The 26,046-nt window shown below is 58.2% G+C and overlaps 1 protein-coding gene across 1 annotated transcript in view; it reads right to left on the reverse strand.

Moving 5' to 3' along the window:
• Window positions 1–3,998: 3,998 nt before the first annotated feature.
• RABL6 (RAB, member RAS oncogene family-like 6) overlaps window positions 3,999–26,046 on the reverse strand; it is a 31,433-nt gene continuing 9,385 nt past the window's right edge. Inside the window, 15 exon segments of the mRNA XM_008593983.1 lie at window positions 3,999–4,287; window positions 4,393–4,448; window positions 5,624–5,795; window positions 6,050–6,148; window positions 6,150–6,318; window positions 6,410–6,625; window positions 7,664–7,817; window positions 8,121–8,464; window positions 10,601–10,704; window positions 13,588–13,693; window positions 14,102–14,242; window positions 17,852–17,943; window positions 18,913–18,965; window positions 22,105–22,152; window positions 23,856–23,990. Of these exon segments, the coding sequence (XP_008592205.1) occupies window positions 4,093–4,287; window positions 4,393–4,448; window positions 5,624–5,795; window positions 6,050–6,148; window positions 6,150–6,318; window positions 6,410–6,625; window positions 7,664–7,817; window positions 8,121–8,464; window positions 10,601–10,704; window positions 13,588–13,693; window positions 14,102–14,242; window positions 17,852–17,943; window positions 18,913–18,965; window positions 22,105–22,152; window positions 23,856–23,990 (2,084 nt within the window). The 3' untranslated portion in view covers window positions 3,999–4,092.

The raw sequence follows: 26,046 nt of genomic DNA on the forward strand, positions 1-26,046 counted from the left end.
CCCTGGCTGCGGGCCTTGGCCGAGGTCGCAGGCGCTTGCTCCATGCTGGCGCCAGATGTACCTGCAGGAGGAACCCAGCCGTTCAGACACCGGGTTCCACCGCCCCCCCAGCCCTCTTCCGGGATGGGGTGGGTGGGCCAGAAAGGCTTAGCCATTGCAGTGGTTCCCGCTTTCCTTTTCCGTGCGGGAGCTCCTGCGCCGAAGCTCCTGGCCTCCCCTCCCACCACTAGCCACCGCTGGGCAGGCTTGGGTAGACCCCTTTTCCGGGGCTGGCCACGCGGTGGGGCAGCAGAGTCGGGGTGTGGTCCTAGGGCTGCGCCCTCTGGTGCCTACAGCTGGAATGATGGCCAACCTTATTGACAGGTGTTGGCATCACAAAACTCATTCCCAGCCCCTTCCCAGCGTTCTCTGTGGAGTGGCCCCGCTGACAGTGCACAGCCCAAGGGCGAGTGCCCTTGCCTTACCCAGCTCTGCACAAAGCCCTGACACCTCCCACTCCATCTGCTCACCAGGCCAAGCACAGAACCCCTCCCCAAGCTGTGCAAGGGCCCTTGTGCTCAGGACAGTCTGCTGCGCCCAAGCCCGAGTCCCCTCAACTCTTGGTGTGGCCAAGGCCAGAAAAATGCCCCGAAAACCCTCTTTCCTTTGCAGAAACCTTCTTTGACCCCAGCTATCTTGGAATGGTTAAAGCTCACCAAGCTTGTTGGTACTGGTGTGATGAGGCCTGGAGAACCACCCCTGCCCCAGCTTTGTGTAATGCACATGGGCACCCCCATCGTGTGCAGCAGCCAGGCCTGTGGGACCACGTGGGGGCTGCATAAACCGCAAGCTCATGGTGGCTCCTCTTTCCTTGAGCTGTGCACCAGTGCACCAGGCCAGGAGGCTCTCAGTGGTGGCCAGGAGTGGGGTAGGGGGTGTCGCCAGGATGCAGGGTCCAGGAACCTTCCCCCCACTACTTTGCAGGAGAGGGCCCTCCCCATTCTGGCTCTGGAGGGCTCCATGGAAACCAGTGGTTCTTCAGCCCCCACACTGCAGGCTGGTCCAGAGTCCACCCCTTGGCCTCAGGCTTACATTCAGATGTGGGCCAGCAGCACCTCTGTGGTCTCCAGGGCCTGGGGCCGCCTGGTGTGCTGGGCTCCTGCCTCCTTGCACCCAGCATCCAGTTTGGGGGAGTCTGCTCCAGGATAAACTGGGGGAAGGCAGGGAGCTAACCAGGCCCTTCACCTGGCAGGACATCGGGTAGACAGTCTTTTGGGGGTCTGGCCGGACCAATCCTCTGTGTTCCAGTTGTACAAGGGGCTTCCTGCTGGCAGGGCTGCTTTTCTGGGTCAGAGCCACTAAGTCCAAGTCCTTGTTCCCAACCCAGCCTCACCACCCCCCCAAGTCTGTCCCTTGCTGGCAGGACCGGCCACCTTCCTGGTCCCTCTTCCATCCTAAGTGCAATGCCAGGCCGGAATTGGAGCCGGATGACAGGGCATGAGGCTCCGCCCCAGGGAGGTGACAGCCAGCCTTGCTGGCTGCCACTGTCAGGAGCTGGAGTCGGTGACCCCCCTCCCTGTGGGGAAGGGGGTGGGATCGGTTCCCTCCAGGGTTCTAGGCCTCTGGAGCCCACGGGCATGGCCGTGGGACCCTCCCCAACTCGTAGCCCTGTCCTGGCCTGAAGCAGCCCTCCTAGGGACCCTGCCGGTGTCGCCTGGGGGCGGGGAATGCCCATCCTTTTGGGCCGCCTCAAGACGGCCCAGGACCATAACAGCTGCGTGCTGTGCAGCTCGATCCCCCCAACCCCTTACCTGGACGCCGCTCCACTGGCCGAGCCCCGGTGGACTGCGCAATCCCTGCGCCGGTTCCGCCGTGTCTCCGGTACCGCTGTGTCCCCGGCACCGGCAGAAGCTTCCAGGCAGCGGCGCCGATCCGGGCCTGGCTGCTCAGTGCTGCCCCCGATGGTGGTGGAGGGGGTCGCACTTAAAGGGGCCGCACACAGTGGGGGCTGTACAGTGGGGCTGGGACCAGCGTGCCTCCAATTTGGGGGTGTGCAGAGCGTGGTGGTACAAGTCCCTGCAGCATCCCAAAGCACAGGTCTCGGGATCTAAACGGGGGAGCTGTGCCCAGGAACAGCCTGCCAGTCTCTCCAGCCCCACCTCCAGGACACCTCCTGACCAGCTGGCGGCCTGGTGGGGCCTCGGAGCAGGGCCCTGGAGGAGTCCCAAGCCCTGGCCCGGGTTGCAGAGAGATTGGTCAGAGGGCTCCTGGAATTCATGTCTCCGTTGGACCCAGGCAGGAGCAGATGGGCTATTACTCCCTGCCCCACTGGCCTCTCACGAGGCCCTATCTGCTTCACTGCTGGAGATGCCAAAGTCTCTGTAGGTACCTGGGGCCAGATGGCCCACCCACTCCCAAGTGGGGCCTGCAGCCTCCTGTGTCCCCAGCATGCCATCCCCTTCTGGGCGAGGCCACTCCTGTATCTGGCATCCAGACCGGCAGAGGCTGTCATTGCCTTGGGAAGGTCTGCAAGTGGCCCACTTGCAAACTACAGGCTGACACCCTCACTCCCTGTCAGTCAGCACCTGCGCCAAGATGCAGAGCCTCGGAACATTCTAGATTGGTGGAGGGATGGGTCACGGATACCTCTGGCTCTGAAAGGCAGGACCTGCCCTCATTCTGTGTCCTGTTCAGTGCAGGGTGCCTTGAAACAGCAGTGCTGCTGCTTACTGTCTGGTCCTGTTCAAACCACCCCCACGTCAGGGAACCCCACGACGACGGTGCTGACCTCAGGCTCTGGAGGAATCAGCCTTGTGCCTGATCCACAGCCCCTGCTCAATGGTCACTAGCTGTCCCGCGCCTCCAGGACGCAAAGTTCCCTAAGCACAGGGACCCGAGGAGAGGCTCCCAGTTGGCTCAGACATGGCAGGAGCTGCAGCCGCGTGGCCCGCCCACCCGTGGGTCTCCTGGCAACGGCAGCCCTGGCGGGTGGGGCTGTGGGGCCGCCAGGCGGGGGTGGGGAGGCCGTGCTGAGCGCAGGTGCACAGCTGCCCCCACAGGGCTGGAGCTGTGGCCCGCCCAGCTTGGACAGCACGTGGCATGTGCAGACCCAGGCCTGGCTGCTTGCCGAGCTTGGTGGGAAGTCCCCCCTCAGACCACTTCAGGACAGTGTTGTGGGGAGACCGGCAGCTACCACTCTGGTAAAAAGGGCTCTTTGGCCCCAAGCAGGAAGCTCAGGACTTTCCTGCCAACCCACTGGAGCCACGGAGTAGAGAGAAAAACAGATGCACACAACGGTAAAACAGGAGAGCTTTATGGTCTGAGTGGAGTGTCTGAGAAGGAGAGCCTCCCCGCGCTGGCCTGTGGCGCTCACCTGCGCAGAGGCCTCACCTGCGCAGAGGTGCAGTTGTGGCCACACAGCAAGTCTGAAAGACTGCCCCGGGGAAGCGCCTCTCTCCCAGGAGAGGCCTTGAGGCTGCTGTTCCCTTGCCAGCCTCAGCTGGCGCAGGGCCTTGGCTGCCCTGCAGGGGGAGGTGCTCCTGCACCTTCCCTGGAGTCTGCACACCTGTGCTCAGGGCAGCACCACACTCTGCTCTGGGTGCACAGGGAGGGGTCCACAGGAAGCCTGAGCCTTGCAGTAGCGGCAGAAAATGGAACCCATCAGCATGCTGTGGCCTGGGTGGGCTCGGGAGGCAAGCAGGAGCAGGCGCTGGGGTGACATCTGAGAAGCCAAGCAGCCCCCTGCCCTGCCTCTGTAAACAGACCCTCTTGGGTCCCTCCTCCGCCTCAGTCACATCCCTGAGAAACACTGGGGACTGGCCACGGCTCTGCCCAGAGAGGGGCCTGGTCGTCCACCAAGCTGGCTGCAGCCCAGCCATCCCCTCCCTCCCTGCAGTGCTTGGCCAGGAGCCACTGACCACAAAGGCCTGGCTACAGGCCTCTTCCAGCATGGAAGCAAGTACAGAGTAGGCCGGGCCAGGCTGTAGAGGGCAAAGATGATGGCTAGGACGCAGCGGTAGTATGGTCCCAGCAGGCAGGCGCAGGCAGAAGCCTCCCCAGGCAGTGACAGGTATGCCCCTCCCTCCCCCAGGGTGGCCAGCTGCCCTCCCAGGCCTAGAGCTCCTCGTAGTCACCGCCCCCGGGGTGGTGGCCACCCAGGGCCCCGCCACCCAGGAAGGCCTCCAGCTCGTCCACGGCCTGCCTGTCCTTGCTGTGCGGGGGCTTCCTCCTCCTCCGCTCGTCCCTGCCCTCCTCCCTGTCCTTGGTCTTCTTGTGTCTGCTCTTCTTCTTCGCGGCCTTTTCTTCCTCCTGGGGAGGGTGGAAGGAGGGGGCGTCACAGGGTCACTGTGAGTTCCCAGGACCCAAGCTTCCCGAGCCCTGGCCAGCCGGGGGACTGGGCGGCAGTGCCCGTACCTCTCTGCTCTTCTTCTTCTTCTTCCTCTCCTTAGGGGGAGGCTTGCCTTCCTTACCTGCACAGATGGGACAGACGCCTCAGCTCCTGCTCCCAGCTACCTTCTGCGCTGCCCAAAGCAGTGCTGGGGCCCCCCAGGGGCTTTGCTGACTGGTGTGGGGAGGAGAGGGGTCCTGAGCAAGCCAGCAGACTGGGCCCTGTGTGGGCCCAGGACCTGACAAGTACACCTGCTGCAGGAAGTGAGGTGGTGCCGGAGTGGGGCCCAGCCCGGGGGGTGCCTCAGGGCAGGGCTTCCGGCAGGAGCACAGCCCACTTCTGCGCCACCTCAAGCAAGGCAGGGCTCTGGTGGGCCTTGGTCATGCACCTCTGCCCTGGACAGGCGACCTGGGGCATCCCAGCTATACACAAATGCACTTCAACCTGGGAGAGGCCTGGAGGGAAAGCCCCTCCCTCTCCATTTGTGGCGCATGAGTCCTGGGTGAAGCTGCTGGGCAGGGGCAGAGCTGGGCCCAAGGATGCTTCCAGGTCGCAGCCCTAGGCTGTCACAGGAACCGACAGCAGAAGGTGGGGAGCCAGGGCTGGCCCGAGGCTCATCTGGGAGAGCCTGGTGCTGACAACACCAAGTCAAGGGCTGAAATCCCCTTACTGGTCATCTTTTAAAAAAACAAAACAAAAAAGGTGGGGAGCCAGGGCCAGTGAATGAACCCTGGAGCTGGCCAGGGCCCTGTGCACAGCTGTCCACACGAGGGCAGAGGGCAGGGTGAGTCAGAGCTCTCAGTGAGCTGGCAGCACTGCCCAGCCTGCCAAATGCCTCCTATGGGGATACTCAGATGCCCCAGCTGCCCACCCCTATAGTCTGGCCTGGCCCAAAGCCCTGTGACACCCTGAAAGCCTGGGTGTGGTCAGTACAGTCGGCACAGGCAGCCTGGGATTAGTGGCTCCAACTCTCAGGCTACAGGAGACCTCAAACAGGATGATGGGGCATGGCCCTGCTGGTTAGACTGGCCGACTGCCATGCTGCAGAGATCAGGCTTGTGCACATGAACACCTTGGTTCCAGACAAAGCCAGGAAGCAGGTGTAGCCACCTGTACTTTGGAGATGCCCACGGTGCACAGCCAGTGGGTGGGGAAAGGCCCCAAGGCCAGCTGTGTTTCCCTAAAGGCAGACTTCTGGGCCACCACAGGCCCGTCACGCCCCAATTCCTGTGAGGCACCCAAGCACTGGTGACTGACCCTCCTCACTGCTCTCCTTGGGTCCTGGCTCCTCCAGCCCCAGCCCGAAGAGATCCGAGTTGTTCTTCAGTCTGAAGGAGGGGACAGGGGGCTTAGGGGGTGGAGGCTGCTGGGCAGGGCCAGCATCCTCATCGGTCACATCAGAGAGGTCTTCTCGCACAGGGAACTCATCCTGGAGAGGGAGCAGCTGGTCCGACCACCATCCCTTTCCCACCCCCACGGGACCCCAGAGGCTGTGGGGCCCCCAAGCTCAACCCAGAGTCAGACTGACCAGCAAGTCAGAGCGCAGCAGCGTGGGGCAGCTCTCCCACTGGCCCTGGCCCTGTCCCAGCCCTGCTCAAGCTCTATGGCAGACACAGGAAGCCACCTCCTGACCATGCTCTGCCTTGAGGGGATGGCTAAGCCGCCTCAGCAGTGTGTCCCTACCACCCTCCGCTGTGTGTCCGACTCTTCACTCTCGAAGTCAGGGTCATCCATGACAAAGGACAGCATCTGGGCAGCAATGGGCCCCTCAGGGTCACTGTCTTGAGGACGGTGCCTGCTCCTCCTCTCCCACCTTGAATCTGTGAGAAGAGCCCTTGGCGGGGGGCTTGGTGCTGCCAGGCTTCTCAGGACCAGAGTGAGATGGGAGAACCCCTGGCCAGGGGGCCACTGAGGCTCTTGTGGGGTGTGGCCTCAAGGCTTTTGTAGAGGACCTTTACAGACAAGGAGAGGGTCAGGGTGCTCCGAGGCCGGGCCGCCCCTCCCCTTATCTTCTGGCCATACCCCTGGGGACCCCACCCATACCGTTCAGTAGCTGGCTTTGAACACTGCTGGAAAGCCAGGACAGTAACTTCGGGGTGATCTGCTGCTGCCTCTGCTTCCTCCTCACTTGAAAGTGTGATGTTTTTACTGGGGACAGGGCCTGAGGGCAGCAGGGCTCCACCATGGGGCTGATCCTCAAGGTCCACGTCATCTTGGAAACCTGCCACCAGGGGGTTTCCTCCCAGGGCCTCCCCATCACTGCAAAGGAGGAAGCCAGGCAGTCAGAGGTCATGAGGTCGGGGCATAAACCCCACTCCCCACCCCTCAGCTCTGGGCAGCTCCAGCACCTGACATGCACTGATGGGGGCTGTTCCACTCCAGTGTGCACATACTAGCAGGGAGACCTGCTTCATGGCTGGTCATGGGGGCTTCTGAATGGGGGGTGGTGCATGAGATTAGTGGCTCCCTGCTGCTGGTCAGAGGGGTAAAGGATGTGGGGACCCTGTGGCTGGTGACTCGGTGGGGAAGGCTGAGCCCAGTGTGGGGGGCGTGCTCAGGGGTGCTGGGGCTTTATTTCAGGGTTTGTGCGTCTCACGGGGTTGTGGAGCGGGGGAGCTGGGTGTGCTGAGAGCGCCCAAGATGGGATTTGCCAGAAGGGAGTCGTCCCCAGGGTTTGAGCTCAGGGCTCAGGTGGAGGCAGAGCCGGGGCAGTTTGGCAGACAGGATGTGGTGGGAGGGGGCCAGCAGCGCACGGCTGGAAACCCAGGAGAAGGCCCAGCTGAGGGTTCCAGTGCTGGGACCTGGGGGTGGGATTCAAGGCCTGAGGCTTTTCCTCCTCTTTGCAACCCCTGTGGAGACCACATTTTGTGGCCTGGTGCTCTGCACCTGAACCTCCCGACATCACCCAGAGTGGCCTCACCAATGCCTTCCACATGGAATTAGCCTAGGGATATTCCCAGGCACCCCACCTTCAACAGGCTGTCCTGGGTGGATCTGGCCTCACTCTTCCTCAATCAGCCCCTCTCGAGGCTCACAAAGTGCCCCAGGCTGTCCTAGGGCAGCTGGATGTCCCATGGTCAGTCTGGACAGGCCTTTCCTGAAGTTTGGGGACCAGCCTGAGCCATTCCCTCGGCTCCAGCCAAGCTCTGCTCTTTTCCTCAGCCGACAAATGCTGGTGAATCAGCAGAGCAGGACATCCCCTCTGCTCACCCAGGGAGCATGGCTGCCCAGGCCTCGAGGCCAGGTGTGAGCAGACCGAGTGCTGGCCTCAGGGAACCAACCGACCCCAACCTGTACCTGTCACTATCCTGCTGTAAGACTTTGGCTCTGACTTTCTTCTCATCCGTCAGGGTGGCTGTGTCTTCTAGGAAGCTGCGGTCAAGGTTGTCCTCAGGAACAAAGTCCTCGACATTCTGGACTTTTGCTGGGGCTTGTGCAGCTGGGGCTGGCTCTGTGGACAGTAGATGGTTTCTCCTCATGTAGCACCTGACCCTAGGCCAGGCCCACTTCCAGGGCTGTGCCCAAAGGACTGGGACTCCAGGGCAGGTGGCATGTGCATCCTGGCTGGAGGCTACTGGCTGCCTCTAGAGGTTGGCCACAGGGCTGCCCTACCCAGGAGGAAGGTGGGAGCATTCCAGAGGCATGGGGACTGCATCCCAGCCTGTGAGGGCACATGGGGCCAAAGGTGCGGGGCTGCTTGCCAGGGAGCTGCTCCACCAGTCCACCTGGAGAGAAGATTGCTCCTGGGGCCTACCTGGAGGTGAAGGGGCCATGTCAGCAGCAGGCGAGGTCCCAAACAGCCGTGAGATGATGCTGCGTCGTGGGGGTGGGGCCGGGGCTGGGGCCAAGGGGTGTGTGGGGGGAGGCAGGGCCTCTGAGGGGGCTACAGGGGACATGGAGGACGGTGGCAGGGGGCAGGATGAGGGGGCGCTGAGGGGCAGCTGTTGGGGGGGCTGGGGTGTGCTGGGGCTGGAGCTCCCTGTGGACATGGTGCTGGGAGGCACAACTGGTGACTGGGAGCCTGAGGATGGGCTTTGCCCATTAGCCACCAGCGGGGATGCATGGCCACGGTTTCGAGCCTCCATCATCTCGAGGAAGCTGAAGGGCAGAAGGCCGGGGTGAGAACAGAGAACGTCCTGCAGAGTGGTCACAGGCACCTGGCCTCATCCCTCCGGGAGTCACACGTGCACCCGCTCTGCTCACTGCACCCCCAAAACTCCTACACTGCACAGCAATGCCCCTCAGCGTGGACAGGGCAGGCCCCCACCTGCCTTCCAAGGGCATTTCCCAGCACATACTGGTGGCAAACAATTACTCCTAACCCATTTCCAATACTGAAAAAGAGTCCTAAGGGTGGGAGGGAATAATAGGCATAGATATGTACAAATGGTGGGCTTGGGCATCTCGTTCCCTTGCAGACACTTGGGGTCTATTTCCTATGTTTGGCTGTCCTGAGGCACAGCCGTCCAGGCTCCAAGCAGAATGTCACCAGAGGGCAACAAGAAGACCTTCCTGTGAAGGGAGGTTGGGGAAAAGAATAGAGAGGCTGGGGCCTGGCAGATGCATGCCCGCGGTCACTGTGCACTGCTGGCCTGAATGGCAAGCTCTGCCTACTCCCTGCCCTGCCCTGTGCCACACGTGTCACAGTCTTCCACTTGCAGGTGATAGGACCTGGGTACAAGGAGAGGCCTCCAACCTTCGTAGGAAGAGGGAAGCCCAAACCAGGGGGAGCAGGGCCCAGATGCTGCCCTGGGCTACACAGGTCTTAGCTGTGGCTTGTAAAACAATGTGCCATAGAATATGTATCCCACAGGCCAGGGATGACAGCAATCTCTGGGCCTCTCCTAAGGACAGTCTGAGCCACATAGCAGGACCTTCCTCTTTTGGGACAGGCTTTCACATGAGAAAGCCTGGGGTTGGGGGAGGGCTGGAATAGAGCTGGCCTCTGGACATCAGAAAGGAGATGTCTGAGCTGGCATCAACCTCACCAGTACATTCGGACTTCTGGGGTGAAAAGGAGGCACAGAGTCAAGGCACTAGGTTCTGGCACAGGACAGGGTGGAGTCCAGCCTCCGGTCCCCACAGCATAACTCTGGCCCAAGTCCTTGGGCAGGTCCCACCTCCTGAGGAGGGTTATAGGAATGCTGCTGAGCCCCAGTGTTGCTCCCTTCTGTTCCGGGCAGCCCATGGGGTGGGTGCTGAAGGAAGGCTCTGCTCAGGAAGATGTTCTGAACCACTCTCTGCTACTAAGGACCAGAAGGTTCCAGGTCCTGCTCCATGTACCTCTTTAGCACAAAGAGCCCTCCTTAAACCCCCTATTCTACCCTGGCATCAATCTGGAAAACAGCACTAAGCAGGGAAGGCAGCCATGGCCAGAATATATCACGGCCAGCCAGTCTGGCCAAAGTCTGGGCTGAACACTGGCCTGTTGGCAGTGGCCTATGCAGCATGCCTGGTGTGGCTCATTCTGGATGAGAAGAGTCAGGAAGTTACGGGTGAACAGCAGCCCACAGGCCCATCGCTCACCCCCTCATGAGCTGTGCCCTGTGCAGCCACACCAGCACCGACTGAATGCTCAAACATGCGCCCTGCCGGCCGATTAAAGCCTTGAATTGCCCAGCCCTGCCGTTCTATCTTCAGGAGTATCTGTCTCCACATGCTAGCAGCCCAGAGCTTCCGGAGGAGCCAGGGACCTGCCTCTCAAGGCAAGCTTAGCTCCATGTAAAATTTTAATTGACTTGTTCTAGACAAGTGCTTATTTTACTCTAAATATTTTATTATTGCACATTAATAATAAAAAATCCAAATACAGGAACAGGAAGGGCTGTAGGCTGACAGAGTGGGGAACCTTCAGGGCACCCATCTCACAGGGACTGGGAAGAGACTGCTGAGGGGGTGGTTGTTGGCATGAACTCTCTGCCACCTGCCTCTGTTCTCTGAACACTGCCACACTTGTGGCTGAAATGATGCTCACAATGACCAATTTGCCCCAAATGTGCGGCACTCTCCTCTGCTATCTCTCTAGGTACAGAATGGGACCTGACATCATGGCCATGTCTGCAGACACGAGGACCCATGGATGACCAAGTGCAGCGCCCACCCCTCCACTCTGGGGAGCTGTGGCACAGGCAAGCGCCCCCAGAGAGGCTCTGTTCCTTGGGCACCCGTCCCCCAGACACCTGCCTGCAGGTCTAACCTCCAAGGGCAGAGGAATGGGACGTGAGGCCCACATACATGTCGTAGTTCTGGTCCTCAGTCTCCTGTTGAACCGACAGTTCCTCCAGCGTGGCGTCAATGTCCAGCTGGTTAGTCTCCAGCTGCCGCAGCAGCGTCTCCCTCTACAGGAAAGAAGTGAACAGATGTGCACAGGACACGTCACCGTGGCGAGAACCTCCTCTCCATCCTCCCAGTGTCCCACTCAGCCTGCGCTTAATGAGCCAGACAGCAGCTGTGCACAGTGCTCAAGCGCTTTGTCAGGACCGTGAGCATGGCTCAGGGCCTGTGACCAGTCTGACACTAGGAGCTCTAGACTAGGCTTGTTGAGATGACAAGAGCCCGTGCAACCTCATCCAGGTGGTCAGCACAATGTACAGGCCACCAGTATGGCTTGGAGAACAGACGTCATTCATACAAGCAAGCCATTTATGCAACATGCCTGCTGAGGCTAAAAAGCCCTGATGTTCATCTGGAAAACAAAACCTTCCCACCACCTCCTCTAGCACTCCATGTGGGGCACACGCCTCTTGGTGGCAGAACTCGGCCCTCAGGTCACATCAGCTACAACTTTTACTTGGGCCTAAATGACTGCAGCCCCCACAGGCACAAGAGCCCCAGGGAAGCCCAGGAAGGCACTACCAGGCAGAAAGGCTCTGCCACTATGGCCTGGGGCAAGCCACGGTCCTGCTGGCCTGAAGACTAAAACTGATCTGATGGTGCCTCTGGCCTGTGCTGCTCCTGGCAGACCCTAGTCAACATGGCTATTTAAGTTTAGATTCAAATTTAATAAAACACAGGGATTGGAGAGTTCCAGGGCCACGTGTATGAAGAGCAGCCAGAGGACAGAGCAGGGCTGTGCGTTTCCACACCACAGAGGCTCCACTAGACACAGGCTTGACTACCACATATGGGAACACGGGCCACAGACTTGGCCCCGAGATGCTACCCGGTGCCCACACTGGGGGTGTGTTACAGGACAGAGCAAATAAACTACAAGGAAAAAGTATGAGCATGCACAGACTGAAGGAGACTTGGGATCTGCATGTCATGCTTTCATAAAAAGTTAAAAGGATCTGTAAGATGTAGAATGACACCAGGATCCAGAGAGAAAAAACGGGTATGCGATGATGGCAGACAAGGGTCCCATTTTTTTTTTTCCTTTTTGTCGTTTTTCGTGACCGGTAATGGGATCACAACCCTCAGTGTCGCGCCCGTACCGTGACCAGCAACGGGATTGCAACCCTCGGTGTCGCGCCCGCACCGCGCTCAACCAGCAAGCGGACTGGTCTCTATATGGGATCCAAACCCTCGGCAGGAGCGCCGCCGCACTCCCAGGTGCCGCACTCTACCGAGTGCACCACCGGGCCGGCCCAAGGGTCCCATTTTTAAAACAAAAATGTGACGAGAAATCCACAGAGCCATGTGAACCAAGTGTGCTGTGTGGGCTCTGATCCTGCTCTGAATACTGACCAAGCGTGTGATGACTTAAGAGAACTCCTGTGAGGTCTAAACATATGACAGTAACACTGAGCTGGATCAGAGAGTCCTAACTTTTTTAGAGATGTGTTTCAAGAAGATAAAGAAGGCCTGGGCTGTGCTTGCAGGCCATCCGGGGGCAGGTGGGCTGGGTTCTGACCACCACTGCAGCCTGGGGAGGGCCACCAGATGCCTGACTCTGTCCACAGCAGAAGGAAAGCTGCAGATGCAGCTGACACCAGGTTCTCCAGCTCAGACACTCTCATCTCAGCTCCCCATAGTGGCTTCGGAAACCAGCAGTAAACCCTTCACAGAAGGAGCAGTGGAGGGCAGCTGCGAGCATTTTAGAGTTGACTCAGTGACAAGAGGACACCCTGAGGAAAGGAGAAGCCATCCCCAAGATGCTGACATCTCTGAGAAGTCTGGATGCCCTGGCCTTCCTTCCAACTGAAATGGCCTTACAGCAACCCCACCCTCTAGGGTACTCATTTCTTTCAAAAGAAGAAAAAGGAAAGAAAGCAAGAAAGGCTGCCTCTGTGCTAGGCAAGTTTGATGTCCTTCTGGAGAAAGAACTGCAGGGGGCCACAGGTCCCCAGGCCCAGGCGGGGTGGCCCTGACCTGTTCAACCCTTCTCTCGCCTGCTGGACAACTTCATGCCAGGCTTCCCAGCCACAGCAGGCCAGGCCCTTCAGGGTGGCGCCTCCTCTCCCACCCAGGATGCCTTCTCTCTCCCAGCCTGGACGAGACCTCAAGCCCCTTTCTGGTGGTGTTCCTGGCTCTCTGCCTCAGTGAGTCAGGAACAAGGAAGTGTTGGGACTCCACGCAGGGACTCCAGCTCCAGAAGGCACCAGCACAGTTCAGGGCCAGAGAAACAGACACAGGGTCTATGTGCCCTTAAGTTCCTGGCATGCTAGGGGCTGGACAGTGGCTGTGGCTTCCCAGCACAAGGCCACAGCTGTGCCCCTCCCCAGCAAGCAACACCCCTACAGTGGAACCAGAAGAGTCCCAAGAACTCCTGGTGAAGCCAGCACCTCCCCTACTGGGTGATGAGGGCCAACGTCCTATGACAAGTCCATAGAGACATCACGTACCCCACACTATGATGGAACAAACCAAGTCAACCTCACCTCCATGGTCTTTTGTCCAAAACACCAAAATGGCCAACCATGAGAAAAACATCAGACGGACCCAAATGAGGAACAGACAAGAGAGCTGCCAGCTTAGCACATCCAGGGTGACGGCCCCCACAGGGTCTGAGGGACCCTGGGTAGAGAGGATGTCAGTCAGGCATCTGGTGGCCCTTCCCAGGCTGCTCCCCATGCCCTGGGGTTTAGCTCAGAGACAGCATTGGTTCCTTGGCTTTGACAAAAGTGTCATGAAATATGTTAATGCTGGGGAGAGCCAAGCAAGGGATACAGGACCCTCTGCACCACCTCTGCACATCTCTGTAAACCTAAAGATTCTTCAGAATTAAAACTTTACTGAGAAAACAAGCACCACCCACTGCAGCCCGCATGGAGAGGACTCACCTGAAGCTGCAGAAACGGAATGTTGAAGAACTTATGAAGGTACTTTAGGCCAAAGCTGTTCTTCATGGAAGACTCAGCATAGCGGAAATAGGAGGAGCCTGGAGGTCTGTTTTCAAAACAGCAGACAGAGAAGGGAAAGACCCTTGGTGGGCGGGGGCTGTGTGGCTCGGCCCCGTCCTGTGCCAAGGGACACACTTGGGCCCGACGCTGTCTGTCCACATGGGCCTCCCTCCTCTAGTAGGCTTTTGAGGAGTCACCCTGTGCAGGTGACCCTCCAGGTGGTCTGAGGACTGGACAGGAGCCAGGTGGCTCCCACGGTCCTGGCGCCTCACACACGCTCATGCCTACCACAGCACTGCCATCTGATGACACCCAAGCTTGGTGAGCTCCATGCAGTTGACTGCTCGGAACGTGCCCTCCTGCCCAACAACCCCCAGTGCTGAGGGTCTTGGCCCCTCCCTGCCAAGGCCAGGATCTCACTGCCTTGACGTGGCTCTGGGTATGCCTCATGCACCTGTCCAGGTTGTCGATGAATTCACGCACGTCGTCGGGCAGGATGACGCGGTGCTCGCCCATGTCACGGTAGTTCCCCAGCACACACACCGGCACGTGGGTCGGCACTTTGGGAAGCTCCCGCAGGATGTAGTTGAAGGTCCTTTGGAGAGCAGGTGAGAGGCCCACCTTAGCTTCAGCCAAGAGGCCCCCTCCCAGGGGAAGCTGCGCATGTGCCAGGGCCAAGGGCGAGACTGCTCTTCATTTCTAAGAACCTACTCACCCAAAAGCACGTGTTGCTGCTGCAGTTTAATTTTTATAATTTATTTGTAAGTATGATTTATTTGTTACATTTAAGATATTGCAGAGCAGTTGGGGGGGGAAGGGGAGAAGAGAAGGGGGAGCGGAGTAGGATGGGAGGAAGAGAAAGGGGGCGTGGTTGAGGCCTCTGGCACCCCCTTCCCTCTGGGAGGGGACACCAGGGGGCTTCCAGCTGCTGTTCAGTCGGTCGGTGATGCTGGGCTGGATGCAGACACTGAGGGGGCACGGCTAAAGCCCTTGGCCCCCCACCACCTGGCTTGGGAGCCCAGGCACTTCCTGCACACAGTTTAAAGAAAGTATAGCAAGCCCCTGTGAGTGCCTCCCCCAGCCTGCAGCTCCCTGCCTGCCTCTCCAGCCGGCTCGCTCCTCCTCTGCACCCCAAACAGGGGCCCCTGCTTTTCCTTGGAGTGCCACATGTCCACATCCCCACAAAACCGTTTCTGGCTCTGCCTGTCTCCAACCTCATCCTGCATGCAGCCTTGTGTGGCTTGTCTCTCTGGGCCCCACTCTGAGGCCACGGCTGTGTACACCATTGCTGGGGAGTCCCTGATGCTGACAGACAAGCACATTATCTTTGGGGCTCTGATCTTCAGCAAACAATGCCACCACAAAGGTTCTGCACTGTCTGCTGCATGGGTGGGCAAGTAAACTCCAGAATCTGTGCCTCCTGTGGAATTACCCACTGCTCGGCCTCACAGGTGTCCAAAACTGTTCTCCACACAGCTTGCAAAGAAATAACTGGTGGACTGAGTGCAACAAAACACCCCAATCAAGAGAAAGTCACCCCAAATTTGTGATAAATACCTGTACTGTGTTCCTAACTTGATTTTAAATCTCTTATTTATACACAGTCACTTATGCTACTAACAAAGGCCCAGCATATCTTCAGCTTCCCACACAGGCCGTAGCCTCCCTGTCCTCTGGTGTCTCCTCTTGGGGGTGTCTCCTGCCTCTCACTGGCCCACGAGCAGTGAGGTGCCCATGCAGCACTGGAAGGCGCTGACCAAACCAGTGGCATTTTCTGTCCTTTGCATCTGGCACCAGCACTGGGGGACTCTGGAGCAAGTGCCTGTCACCCCTGCCCAGGCACCACCTGGGCCAACCAACACGGTGCTCAGGGCCCCAGCACCAGTGCAGCACCAGGACCACCCACTACAGGCTCTCACTGGTCAAGATGAGCAACTGCGCCACCTCCTCCCCAGCCAGCCTCAGCTCCACGCTGACTCATGTCTCCCACCTCTCCTACCCACTCTGCACACCATGGCCCAAGCAACTGTCCACACGCAAACTGACCACAGCCCACCCCAGCTGCCTGGTCCCCACTGGCCCTTGGGGTGCTCCTGTGGTGGGCAGGGGTGGAGGTGCTGTGGAGTGCATCTAGCAAAGGCTACAGGACACTCTGATGGAGCTGACATGCCACTCAGGCTCTAGACCGGATTCCACCTGGGAAAAGCCACTTCCTGCTCACCTGGCTAACAGACCACTGCCGCCTGAGCAGAAGAAGTTCGCCTGCCTGTCCTGTACCTGAGGGGAGTGGAGGGCAGCTCCCATGTGAACGTGCCTGTGACAAGTATGACCCACTAGGTTGGTGCTCAGACTTGGGCATGGGTGCCACCTGCTCTGGGCAAGGTTCTCCTGCCATCTGTGGCCAATGTGCTGCTGCAGCCACCCAGAGGCCTCTCCTGTGTGCTAGCAGCCAGTCTTCGTCAGGTGGTGCTGCAGGTATGTGGCTCCCTGAGGGCTGGGAGGGCTGGGGTGGAGCCATGAGCGTCGTGCAAAGGCTGGTGAAGTCCATGGCAGTGCGAAGGCCATGGCAGTGCAGACCACAGGCAACTGGGAGCTGCAGGTGCAGGTTCTTCAGGTCTGAGAGGCTGACGTGCACTGAGTGCAAGTTCTCACCGCAGGTTTGGTGCACAAACCTGTGGAGGACAAGGTGTCCGAGCATGACATGAAAATGTTCTCAAAGAAGCGTGCTCCTCAGGCGCGTGCAGCAACGTCCTGACACTGAAAGAAACCATGTGCGTGTGCAACACCNACTTCCTGCTCACCTGGCTAACAGACCACTGCCGCCTGAGCAGAAGAAGTTCGCCTGCCTGTCCTGTACCTGAGGGGAGTGGAGGGCAGCTCCCATGTGAACGTGCCTGTGACAAGTATGACCCACTAGGTTGGTGCTCAGACTTGGGCATGGGTGCCACCTGCTCTGGGCAAGGTTCTCCTGCCATCTGTGGCCAATGTGCTGCTGCAGCCACCCAGAGGCCTCTCCTGTGTGCTAGCAGCCAGTCTTCGTCAGGTGGTGCTGCAGGTATGTGGCTCCCTGAGGGCTGGGAGGGCTGGGGTGGAGCCATGAGCGTCGTGCAAAGGCTGGTGAAGTCCATGGCAGTGCGAAGGCCATGGCAGTGCAGACCACAGGCAACTGGGAGCTGCAGGTGCAGGTTCTTCAGGTCTGAGAGGCTGACGTGCACTGAGTGCAAGTTCTCACCGCAGGTTTGGTGCACAAACCTGTGGAGGACAAGGTGTCCGAGCATGACATGAAAATGTTCTCAAAGAAGCGTGCTCCTCAGGCGCGTGCAGCAACGTCCTGACACTGAAAGAAACCATGTGCGTGTGCAACACCAGGAGGAGCCCCCAGCTGGAGTCCACCTAGTGCTAATAGCGCAGTCTCGATGATGGCAGTTTTTTTTCTCTGCATTTTCCAGTTTTCCTACAATGAACATGGATTAAACGTGCAATAATAATAAAACTTCAAAAGCAGAGTAAAAAGGCAGGGACTACCCCACAGGCCATTTCTAAAATGAGCTGCTGTAGGTCCTCCCTTCAGCATTTCCAAGTTTGACTTTCAGTGGCGTGTGGAGCTGGCCAGGCTGCTGTGAGGCATCCCTGTCTCCAGCTGACGGATGGAAGGGCTTCACGGGGACCTGCCTTCCTCCCGTGAGCAACTGAGCACCGTGTCTTCCCGGGTAGATGACCGTTCACGTGTTCTGCCATAATGGGAGGCTGGAGGAACTAAGTGGGTCCTACGTGACTCTGCAGAGAGGACTCTGGAAGCTCCTGCCCAACTCCCCAGGCACTGCCAGTGCACCTTCTCCCTCGGTCCACTTGGCTCTTCCTCCTTCCACTCTGATGAGTCCGAACTGTGAGTCTTCCCTAGCGAGTCATGGAGGTGGGGGTCTTGGGGAGCCCCCAACACAAGTGGCCACTTGATCCTGCCAAATTTTAGACGGTGTCTTCAGGAAGGACTGGGGGGCTGTGGAGGGTGCGTGCCTCACCCCGGACTGCCTCGTGCAACTGGCCTGAGCTACCCTGCCCATTCCGCCCTCTGTGCACAGATGGGAACACGGCACAGATGCCCTAGACACCTGTGGCTCAGCTGCCCCACGGCCCTACCAGGCACTCTGCACCAGCAGAGCATCACCCGCGTGGTCATGTGGTACAAGGGCCGGCTCACGCTTACCACTGCTTGGTGATGTCAAACATCATGACCACCCCGCTGCAGTTCTTGTAGACATCCAGGAACTCGGCGTCCAGGGCCATTTCAGATTCTGCCTGGGGACAGGAGGTAACAGGTATAAGACTGTGTCCTGGGGCAGGCGCCACCATGCAGACTCCCAGTAACCTGGAATAGGCCAAATAGGACTTTATTTGATAACATAATAGAGCTATTTTCATCTGGAAAAAAAATGCCGAAGAGAGGGCCCTGCTGCATAAGCACGATTTTCTGGTGTGCAGTGGAACGCTGGCCTCAAGGGCCCAGTGGTAAACACCGAGACTGCCTGTGAAAAGCCGCCTGCCCTGGGGTCCCACTGAGACAAGCAGCGCTGCCCCACGGTGCCCAGATGTGCCAAGCTGCCACTCAGAGACAGAGAACAAGTGCTGCGGCTGCCAGTGCCCTTGGTAAAGCATGCCTTCCAGGACGTTCTTGAGCACATGAACGGTGGCTGCCATGTGGGGGCCAAGTCAAGAGACCATGCCAGGTGGGGGTCACTGAGCCTGCCCTCCCTAAAAGAAGAGGAGGGAGATGCTCTGCAGAAAGAATGAGAAGACCGAACAGAGGCTTCTCGGAACAGGAAGGAGGGCTGGTGTGACCACAGGAACAGGTAACTGATGGTCTGCCCTGACTGCCAGGGAGGGAGCCAGAGGACCCTGAGGGCTGCACATGCCCATAGGTTTCAGGGCGCTAATGCCAAGGGGAGTCGTATGTTTTGGGGGGCTGATGCCACTGTGTCAGGGATATATAATTTAAGTTCACTTAAACACCTCTCTGGTCACTCAAACTCAAATTAGGGGTCAGTCTGGCATGACACCTGTCAAGCAAAGCAAAGGCACTCAGTGCAGGCAAGCTGCCACCCCAGCCCGACCGCGGGCAGTGTGGGGTCCTGTGAGCAGCGGATGCGTCGGTGGCCACAGTGCCCAGCATAACCAGGGTGCTCAGGGACAGGCAGGCAGAAAGGTCTGAGCACCCGGGCGCCTGCTCACCCCCACTGGGGCACGCATCCCAAGGCAGACGTTGCTCACCTCCTGAGGGTCATTCTCCACCTTCAAGCCATCACCTCGTTTTTTGCATTTTCCTTATTAAAAGAAAAACAAAAATTATGGGGTGCAATCCCTGGGCCCACGGACTGCTAAAGGAGGAGCACCTTCCCCTATGTCCACTCTGCCCCCATGTCAAGTCAGTGCCACACTCCAGCTGTCCCCCTCAACTTCAGGAGAAAGACACAAACAGGCTGTTGGGCCACTGGACAGCTGGACAGAGCTGCAAGGTGCCAGGCCTGACAGAGCCTGGACTGCAAGGTGCAGGGCGAGGCCCTGTGGGGCTCAGTGGGTTGCTGGACGGGTCAGGTGATGAGATGGCCCGCAGTCCTGCGGCCCTGAGCTCTGTGGATTTGCTGCCAAAGGATGGGGCCCTTCCCAATGGCCTGGCCCCTCATGGCCCCCACACCTGTGTGCAGGGTAGGAGGGGTACAGAGGACACGGTTGGAGGTGACGGGCCTCCCCACTGGGGCAGAGCCCGGTAGAGATGAGAGAAGGTACTCCTGAGAGTTCTTTTTTGACACCCCCAGGACTTCAACCAACCACCGCTGGCTGGGAAGAGAGGCCCGAGGGTGGCATGCTGGCGCCTGGGGCCAAGGCCAGCCTGGCCTGAGAGTCTGCCTTTGACTGACCCAGGCTCTCCTGATCAGTGCTGGGGATGACCCAGTGGGGCTGGACCCCTGGGAAAGGCCCCAGGCCCAGCTCGGGAGCTAACACAGGCTCCGGTGGCTGCTAAGAAACAAAGAACTTGGATGCCATTACCCTTCCTGTCCCTTCATCTCTGGGATATTTAACCAAGGAGACAGGACTGCCCACCACCTGAGAATTCAGGGATCCCCAGACTCAGAGTAATGGACAGGGACAAACTGACAAAGCCCCTGAGAGCAAACCAGATTTGTTTACTTAAAACATCAACCTCCATCTCATCCCGCCCCTCGTGAACTTCCCACCACCGTGAGGCCCCATCTGGTGCGATACCCCACTCTGACAAGGTGCAGTGTGACCCCTGCCATGCTGGGCCTGGACACACACAGGTGTAAGCACACTGACCAGCAGGTGGGGAATGCTCCTGACCCCCCCCCCCCCCAGGATGCTACTGTGTGGCCCCAGCCCAACCAACACTTTCGCAGTGAGTTGAAGGGTGGGGAGGCAACAGGACATCGGGCTGCCCACTTCACTTCCGGAAGCTTCTCAGTGCACAGTTTGTGAGCTCTACCTTCAGGACCTCTGGACAGGACAGACCTGAGCCTGACAGCCTCACCTCAAGAACTCACCCACCAGTGCCTGAGACCGCTCACCATGACTACGCTCACAGCTGAGTGCCGTCTGCCGCTGCGGACAGCACTTGGACCCTGTCCACTGGGTGACCAGTGGGGGGAGACAGGAGGTGCCTTTCCACTCAAAGGGATTTCCCCCAACATGAGCAAAGCAATGCTGCAGGACGCCGGTGCTTGCAGGAGCTGGGACCTCTCCCTCCTGAGGTCCTGCCTGCCCGTTCCTCTCCCAGCCCCAACTGTGAGCTGCAGCCCTGGTTTTGGCCGAGTGAGCTCTCCTGAGTGTGAGGGTGCACACCCTGCCCCCTGTGTCTGGGAAACCTGCCTGGCCCCTCACTGGACATGGTGCACAGGGCACATGCCTAACACAGGAGGAAAGGAGAGTACTCTGGGGGGCTCCCTGGGCCAGAGCAGGGGCAGCCTCAGCACCCACAGCCCCTCACCTGAGTTAAGGGCAGAGTATACCCCCAGAAAGGGCCCCTTCATTCAGGAGACCACACACACTGCAGCCCCAAATGCTGACCCCACGCTGGGAAATCTGCCTACAGGAAACCCGTGTCCCACTCCACGGAAATGCGGACCTGGGGAGCTGATACTGAAGAAGGGGCCAGGAAACCCCCGCAATTCCAAGGTCCCCCAGCCCCCAACAAAGGCAGGTGCGTTTAGGGGAAGCACCGAGCCTAGGTAGGGTGTGGACAGTGCAGCTGAGCCCGAGTACCTGGTGGCCGCAGTGGTTGCGACTACGTCCCCTGGTTGGGATGGTGAACGGGTCACAGCCAGCATGTGCACACAGACCGCTCAGCAGAGAGGTCGGTGCAGGCCTGATGGGATGGGCTCAGCACAGCATGGCGAGGAGCCACTAGGCTCAGCGTCCCTGCAGACCCGCTGTGAGCGCCAGCCTCAGCCGCCCAACCCACTCCCAAAAAAACACAGGCCCAGGGGAGGGGACATGCACATTCTGAACCAGAAACCACAAGCCTATGGAAGACACAACTCTTTTCCAATGAAACCTTGTGACCAGAGGACGCGTGCAGCTACAGCCATGCCTGCAAGGCCAGGGGCTAAGTGGAGAGGTGAGAGGTCATGTCTGTTAGGTCAGAGGCCATGCCTGTGAAGTCAGACCTTGCTCACAACACACGCACACGCGCGCACATACACACACCTTCCCCCCTCCCCCGGCACCAGGGGGGATGAGCTCTCACCCAGAGGACCACAGAGGAGGAGCCTGTGACCTGACACGAGAAGACAGAAATGAGATCAGATGCTGCTGTGAGAGCAAACGGGGAACCTGCAGCCATCCTCCCACGGCCCCCAAGGCTTGGGTAGAGAGTCCCTGACAAGGACCAAGCTTGGTGAGCCAACAGCCGGATGGGTACCTCCACCCAGTGGGACCACGCGCTGCGGAGGAAAGGAGCTAGGTCCTGGGCTTTGGAAGCCGTGCCACGGTGGTCCAAAAGGAGGGGCTCCTGAAACAGCCCCACGCAGTCCTGGGGTTCAAAGTGCACCCTGCCATGCCACTGTGCCACATCTGTCCCTGACTGCCCCCGGGTGCTCAGCAGTGCAGGGATTAAACAGATGCTTAAAGCAGCAACAACAGGCCCACTGTATGCATCCATCCCCATCACTAGATGCGGGACCCAAAGGCCAAATGTGAGCAGTCAGCAGCAAACCCAACCCTCCTGCACCCCATGGTGCCTCACTGGGTCACACATGGGATAAGCATGTTAAAGTGGAGCAGATCCTAAGCCTGACAAGCGGCCAGAGATCAGAGCAGTCAGGACCCTGTGTCGTAATGCACAAGGACATGCAGATGAGAGGTGGGTGTAGGGGAAGAAAGGAGAGCTCTCCTGCTCAGAGTGAAGCATTAGGAAAAAGCCACTTACAATATAAAGATACACCTTACCTTTGTCAACCACATCCCAGACTTCAACTTTGACAATGTCATCGGTGGCTAAAATAGGGAGAAAAAATCCTAAGATTATTACCCAATATGAACTTCGGGTTTCACAAAGGTGGGCTTACAGGGCCATGCTGGTTTCTCCCTCCCCCAGGGAACCGGTCCCTACCCAGGGCCTTCGCCTGTGGCCCTGCCCGGGACACTCCCTCCCACAGGTTGGCCTGGCCTCTCCTCGGGCCTCTTGCTCAAATGCTGCCTCTCAGCAAGGCCAGCAGCAGACTGCAAGCATGACCCCGTCCATCCTCGGAATGGGCCCATGTCTACTTCCCACCCATCAGCTCTCCAAGGGCAGTGCCACTTCCTCCTGATTCTACTCCTTCACCCAGTGACCAGCCTCCAATCCGTTTTGAGGAAAGTGGCATCAAGTAACAACTGCTTGGGGCCGACCGTGGCTTGGGAGAGTGCGGTGCTGATAACAACAAGGCCACGGGTTCGGATCCCTATATAGGAATGGCCGGTTGCTCACATGAGAGAGCGTGGTGCTGACACCAAGTCAAGGGTTAAGATCCCCTTACCAGTCATCTTTAAAATAAAAAAATTAAAAAAAAAAAAAAAGTAACAACTGCTTGGGTGGTGGGTGCTAGAACTCTCCTGTGGGGCACTCGGAGCTGGCCCAGGTCAGGCCCCCATGGGCCCCACCCCACGTCCAAGATGTCTGAGCCGGGCCTATTCCAAGGCTTTCTTTGGAACTGCTGGTCTTGTGCCCAGCTGCCTCGTAAGAAAGAAAACCATCTTCCTGAGTCCCTGTGGCTATCTCGCCCCTCCTCAGCAGCAATTCTCAACTCTGGGGTGTGCCAAGAGCTGAGGCGGCTGACCACACCCACCTGAGGATCCCAAGGGGATGGGGAGTACTGGAGGGGAGAAGCATGCCCCGGCCCCACAAACAACCATGCCCTGCCTGCAGGCCACCAGCACCCAACTGCCCCCCAAATGGAAGTGGTGCTGTGGGCAGCAGAGCTTCTCTGGGTTGGCCCCACAGGCTCTGGGTCCTAGCCAGCCCAGCATGACTCTCCCAGGCCCCTCAGGGGAGCCAGTAGCCTCCAGAAACTGCACGGTTATCCCAGGATGTTAACTTGTCACTAAGTGGGAGTCAGAAGGCGCCTTTTAAAAAGGCCCCCACGTGTCCCACTGTTAACCAACTTGATTTGTTTATCCAATGAAAAGGAAAACATTTAAAATGGATCAAACAAACAAAAAAAACCAAACTGCCCCAGCCCACTCCACCCAATGGAGACCTGGCAGATGAGAGCCCTTTCCCATCCAGTGAGCCAATCTTGCAAACAAACCACATCCCACAATTCTTTCAGTGACACAAACTTCATATCACTTTTAAGTAAAAAGTTGGGCTTAAAGGACTGGAGGGCTTCTTTCTGGTGGTGCAGCAAACGGCAGGCTGGCCCAGGGCACAGGCCTGCAGCCAAGAGGCAGTGTCTGTGTCCATTGCAGCGGTGTCTTTTACCATGGTTAACATGGGCTGAGTACTCTCTGGCTCACTTGCAGCAACGGCTGTTCCTGGGCCTGAATCTCCAATACGAGAGGGAATCTCATGAATTCAAATCCCAGACAGCAGGATGATTCAAGAGTGGCTTTACTGTGTGTCCTCAAAATAGCTCCTTCTGAGTTCACCTGGTGACGCCCCCACACGCGATTTCCTCACCCACAGATACAAGGCTGGGGGGGGGCCTGCCCACACTCACTCTTGTAGTTCCAGTGGATGCTGGTGACCTGGATCTCTTGCGTGGGGATGTACTCCTCCACAAACTTCTTGCCCTGTAGCCGGTGCCACAGCGCGGTCTTGCCCGTGTTCCTGTCTCCGCGGATCACAATCTTCACTGAGGAAGACAGACAAATAAGGCAATACAAACCAAGTCAAAGTCATAATTGAAAAAATAACTTCAAAGAGACAGAGACAATCCCACTGCAATGTTTTTTTTTTTTTTTTTTTTTGCATGAGTCAGGCCCCAGGTGATGGGCATGGAAGGGAAGGGCTGGACAAGTGGGCACTGCCACTGGCTTCCCAGGACACACATGCTGGTCACGCTCAGGACAGCTTCTCACAGGTCGGGGGATGCCTGGCTGCGAGCAGAGCACCGCAAGTGGCCAGGGCCCAGCAGTTGAGTACCCAAGAGGTGCTTCCTCCTGGTCGATGAAGGCCACATGTGGGTAAGGCTCTTTACTTGGAGGAAAAATGGTCTCTACTTGGGCTGTATGCCCCCCAGGGATTGTTCGGTCTGGGTGGGGCTGCACAGGGTGCCCCAGGAGTCCAAGGAGCAGGCCTGAGGATGCCTCACACTTGCTTGTTTCTCAGTTCCCTGATGGCCTTGTCTGACTGCAGCAACACCAAATTCCTCCCCTGCCCCAAGTTCTCGTTCGGCTCAGCTGGGGCTGCCCTTCGGGGGCCTCCCCTCGCCCACCCCTCCTGCTACCTCAAGGCAACTGTCCTGACACGCTCTCGCTTCTTCTCCCACAAAACTACTCACCAAGCTCATCTCACTGCACTCCATGTTCCCTCAACACCCCAACTTTAGCCACCTGAAAGTATTCGTTTCTCTCAAACGATCTCAGGGCTGCGCCTCCTCTGCCCTCTGGATTATGGCAGCACAGGAGCTGTTACTCCCAAGGTCATGGGCAGACTAGCCCCGATTTCAACCAGAGGCCAGACGGGAACTCAGAAGAAAAGTCAAGACACTTTCACAGGGTCAGCACAGCTCTGGAGAACGTCCTGGGCCAACTTGAACCTGAGCTGACAGCATGCGCCAGCAATACCTGTGGGCTGGTGTGGAGGAACCACACACCCACAGTAAGGCCCCCCCAGGAGACGAGAGGGGCCCTCGTCCCTCCTTCCCTTTCAGTGAGGTAGACAGAGAGCCTGACTGCAGCCCGACCTTCCCCGGGCTCCAGGCTCCCAATATCCCCATGAGACATCCTCCAGGCCTGAGAAGGACATCCGTGTGTTGGTCCCCACATCCTCCTGTGAGCTGGCCCTAAACCATGCTATCTGCAGATGTGCCCACACAGAAGACACTTTTCTTTTCTTTGGTCATAAGGACATTAAGGACATGACAAGGAGACAGTAACAGCCCTCTGGAGCTGCGGGGCAGTGGGAAGGTCAGAGGTGGGGATCGTTGGAGCATCTCCACCACGTGTGGCCAAGAGGCAGGAACCCAAGGGCATGCCCAGTGGTTCCAGGCTCATGTGGGTTGCCAGAGGGCCACTGATCCCTCTGACAAACAGCTAGCACTTTTCCAGGGACTGCAGCAAGCTGCGTACCTACAAACATCTCATGGGAACCTCAAAACAAAACAGGCTACGTCCTTCCACAACTCAGAGACCTTAAGCAACTGACCCAGAGTGGCACAGCAGGAACGAGGAGCTGTGGCTCTGCTAACAGAACCAAGCCTTCCACATCCATCCTGCCTCTCTGGGGGCACACACTTCAGGACAACCACAGGGTCTTCCTTCCCCCATACCATTCTTTCCATTTTCTGTTATTTTAATACAACTTTTATTTTATTTTCTTAGGTACTATGTAATTATCTAGTCTTTCCATTTCTTGTTTTATATTCACACGAATTAGACCTTTCGTGTCTAGGGTGCTTCTGTTTAGACTTTCCACTCTACCCACTTTTTTTTTTTAAAAGATGACCGGTGGGCCGGCCCATGGCTCACTCGGGAGAGTGCGGTGCTGATAACACCAAGGCCACGGGTTCGGATCCCATATAGGGATGGCCGGTTGCTCACTGGCTGAGCGTGGTGCTGACAACACCAAGTCAAGGGTTGAGATCCCCTTACCGGTCATCTTTTATTTTTTTATTATTATTTTTTTTTAAAAAGATGACCGGTAAGGGGATCTCAACCCTTGACTTGGTGTTGTCAGCACCACGCTCA

Source organism: Galeopterus variegatus, unplaced genomic scaffold (genome assembly GCF_000696425.1).
Source record: "Galeopterus variegatus unplaced genomic scaffold, G_variegatus-3.0.2 Scaffold9941, whole genome shotgun sequence".
In the NCBI taxonomy this organism is placed as follows: Eukaryota; Metazoa; Chordata; class Mammalia; order Dermoptera; family Cynocephalidae; genus Galeopterus; species Galeopterus variegatus.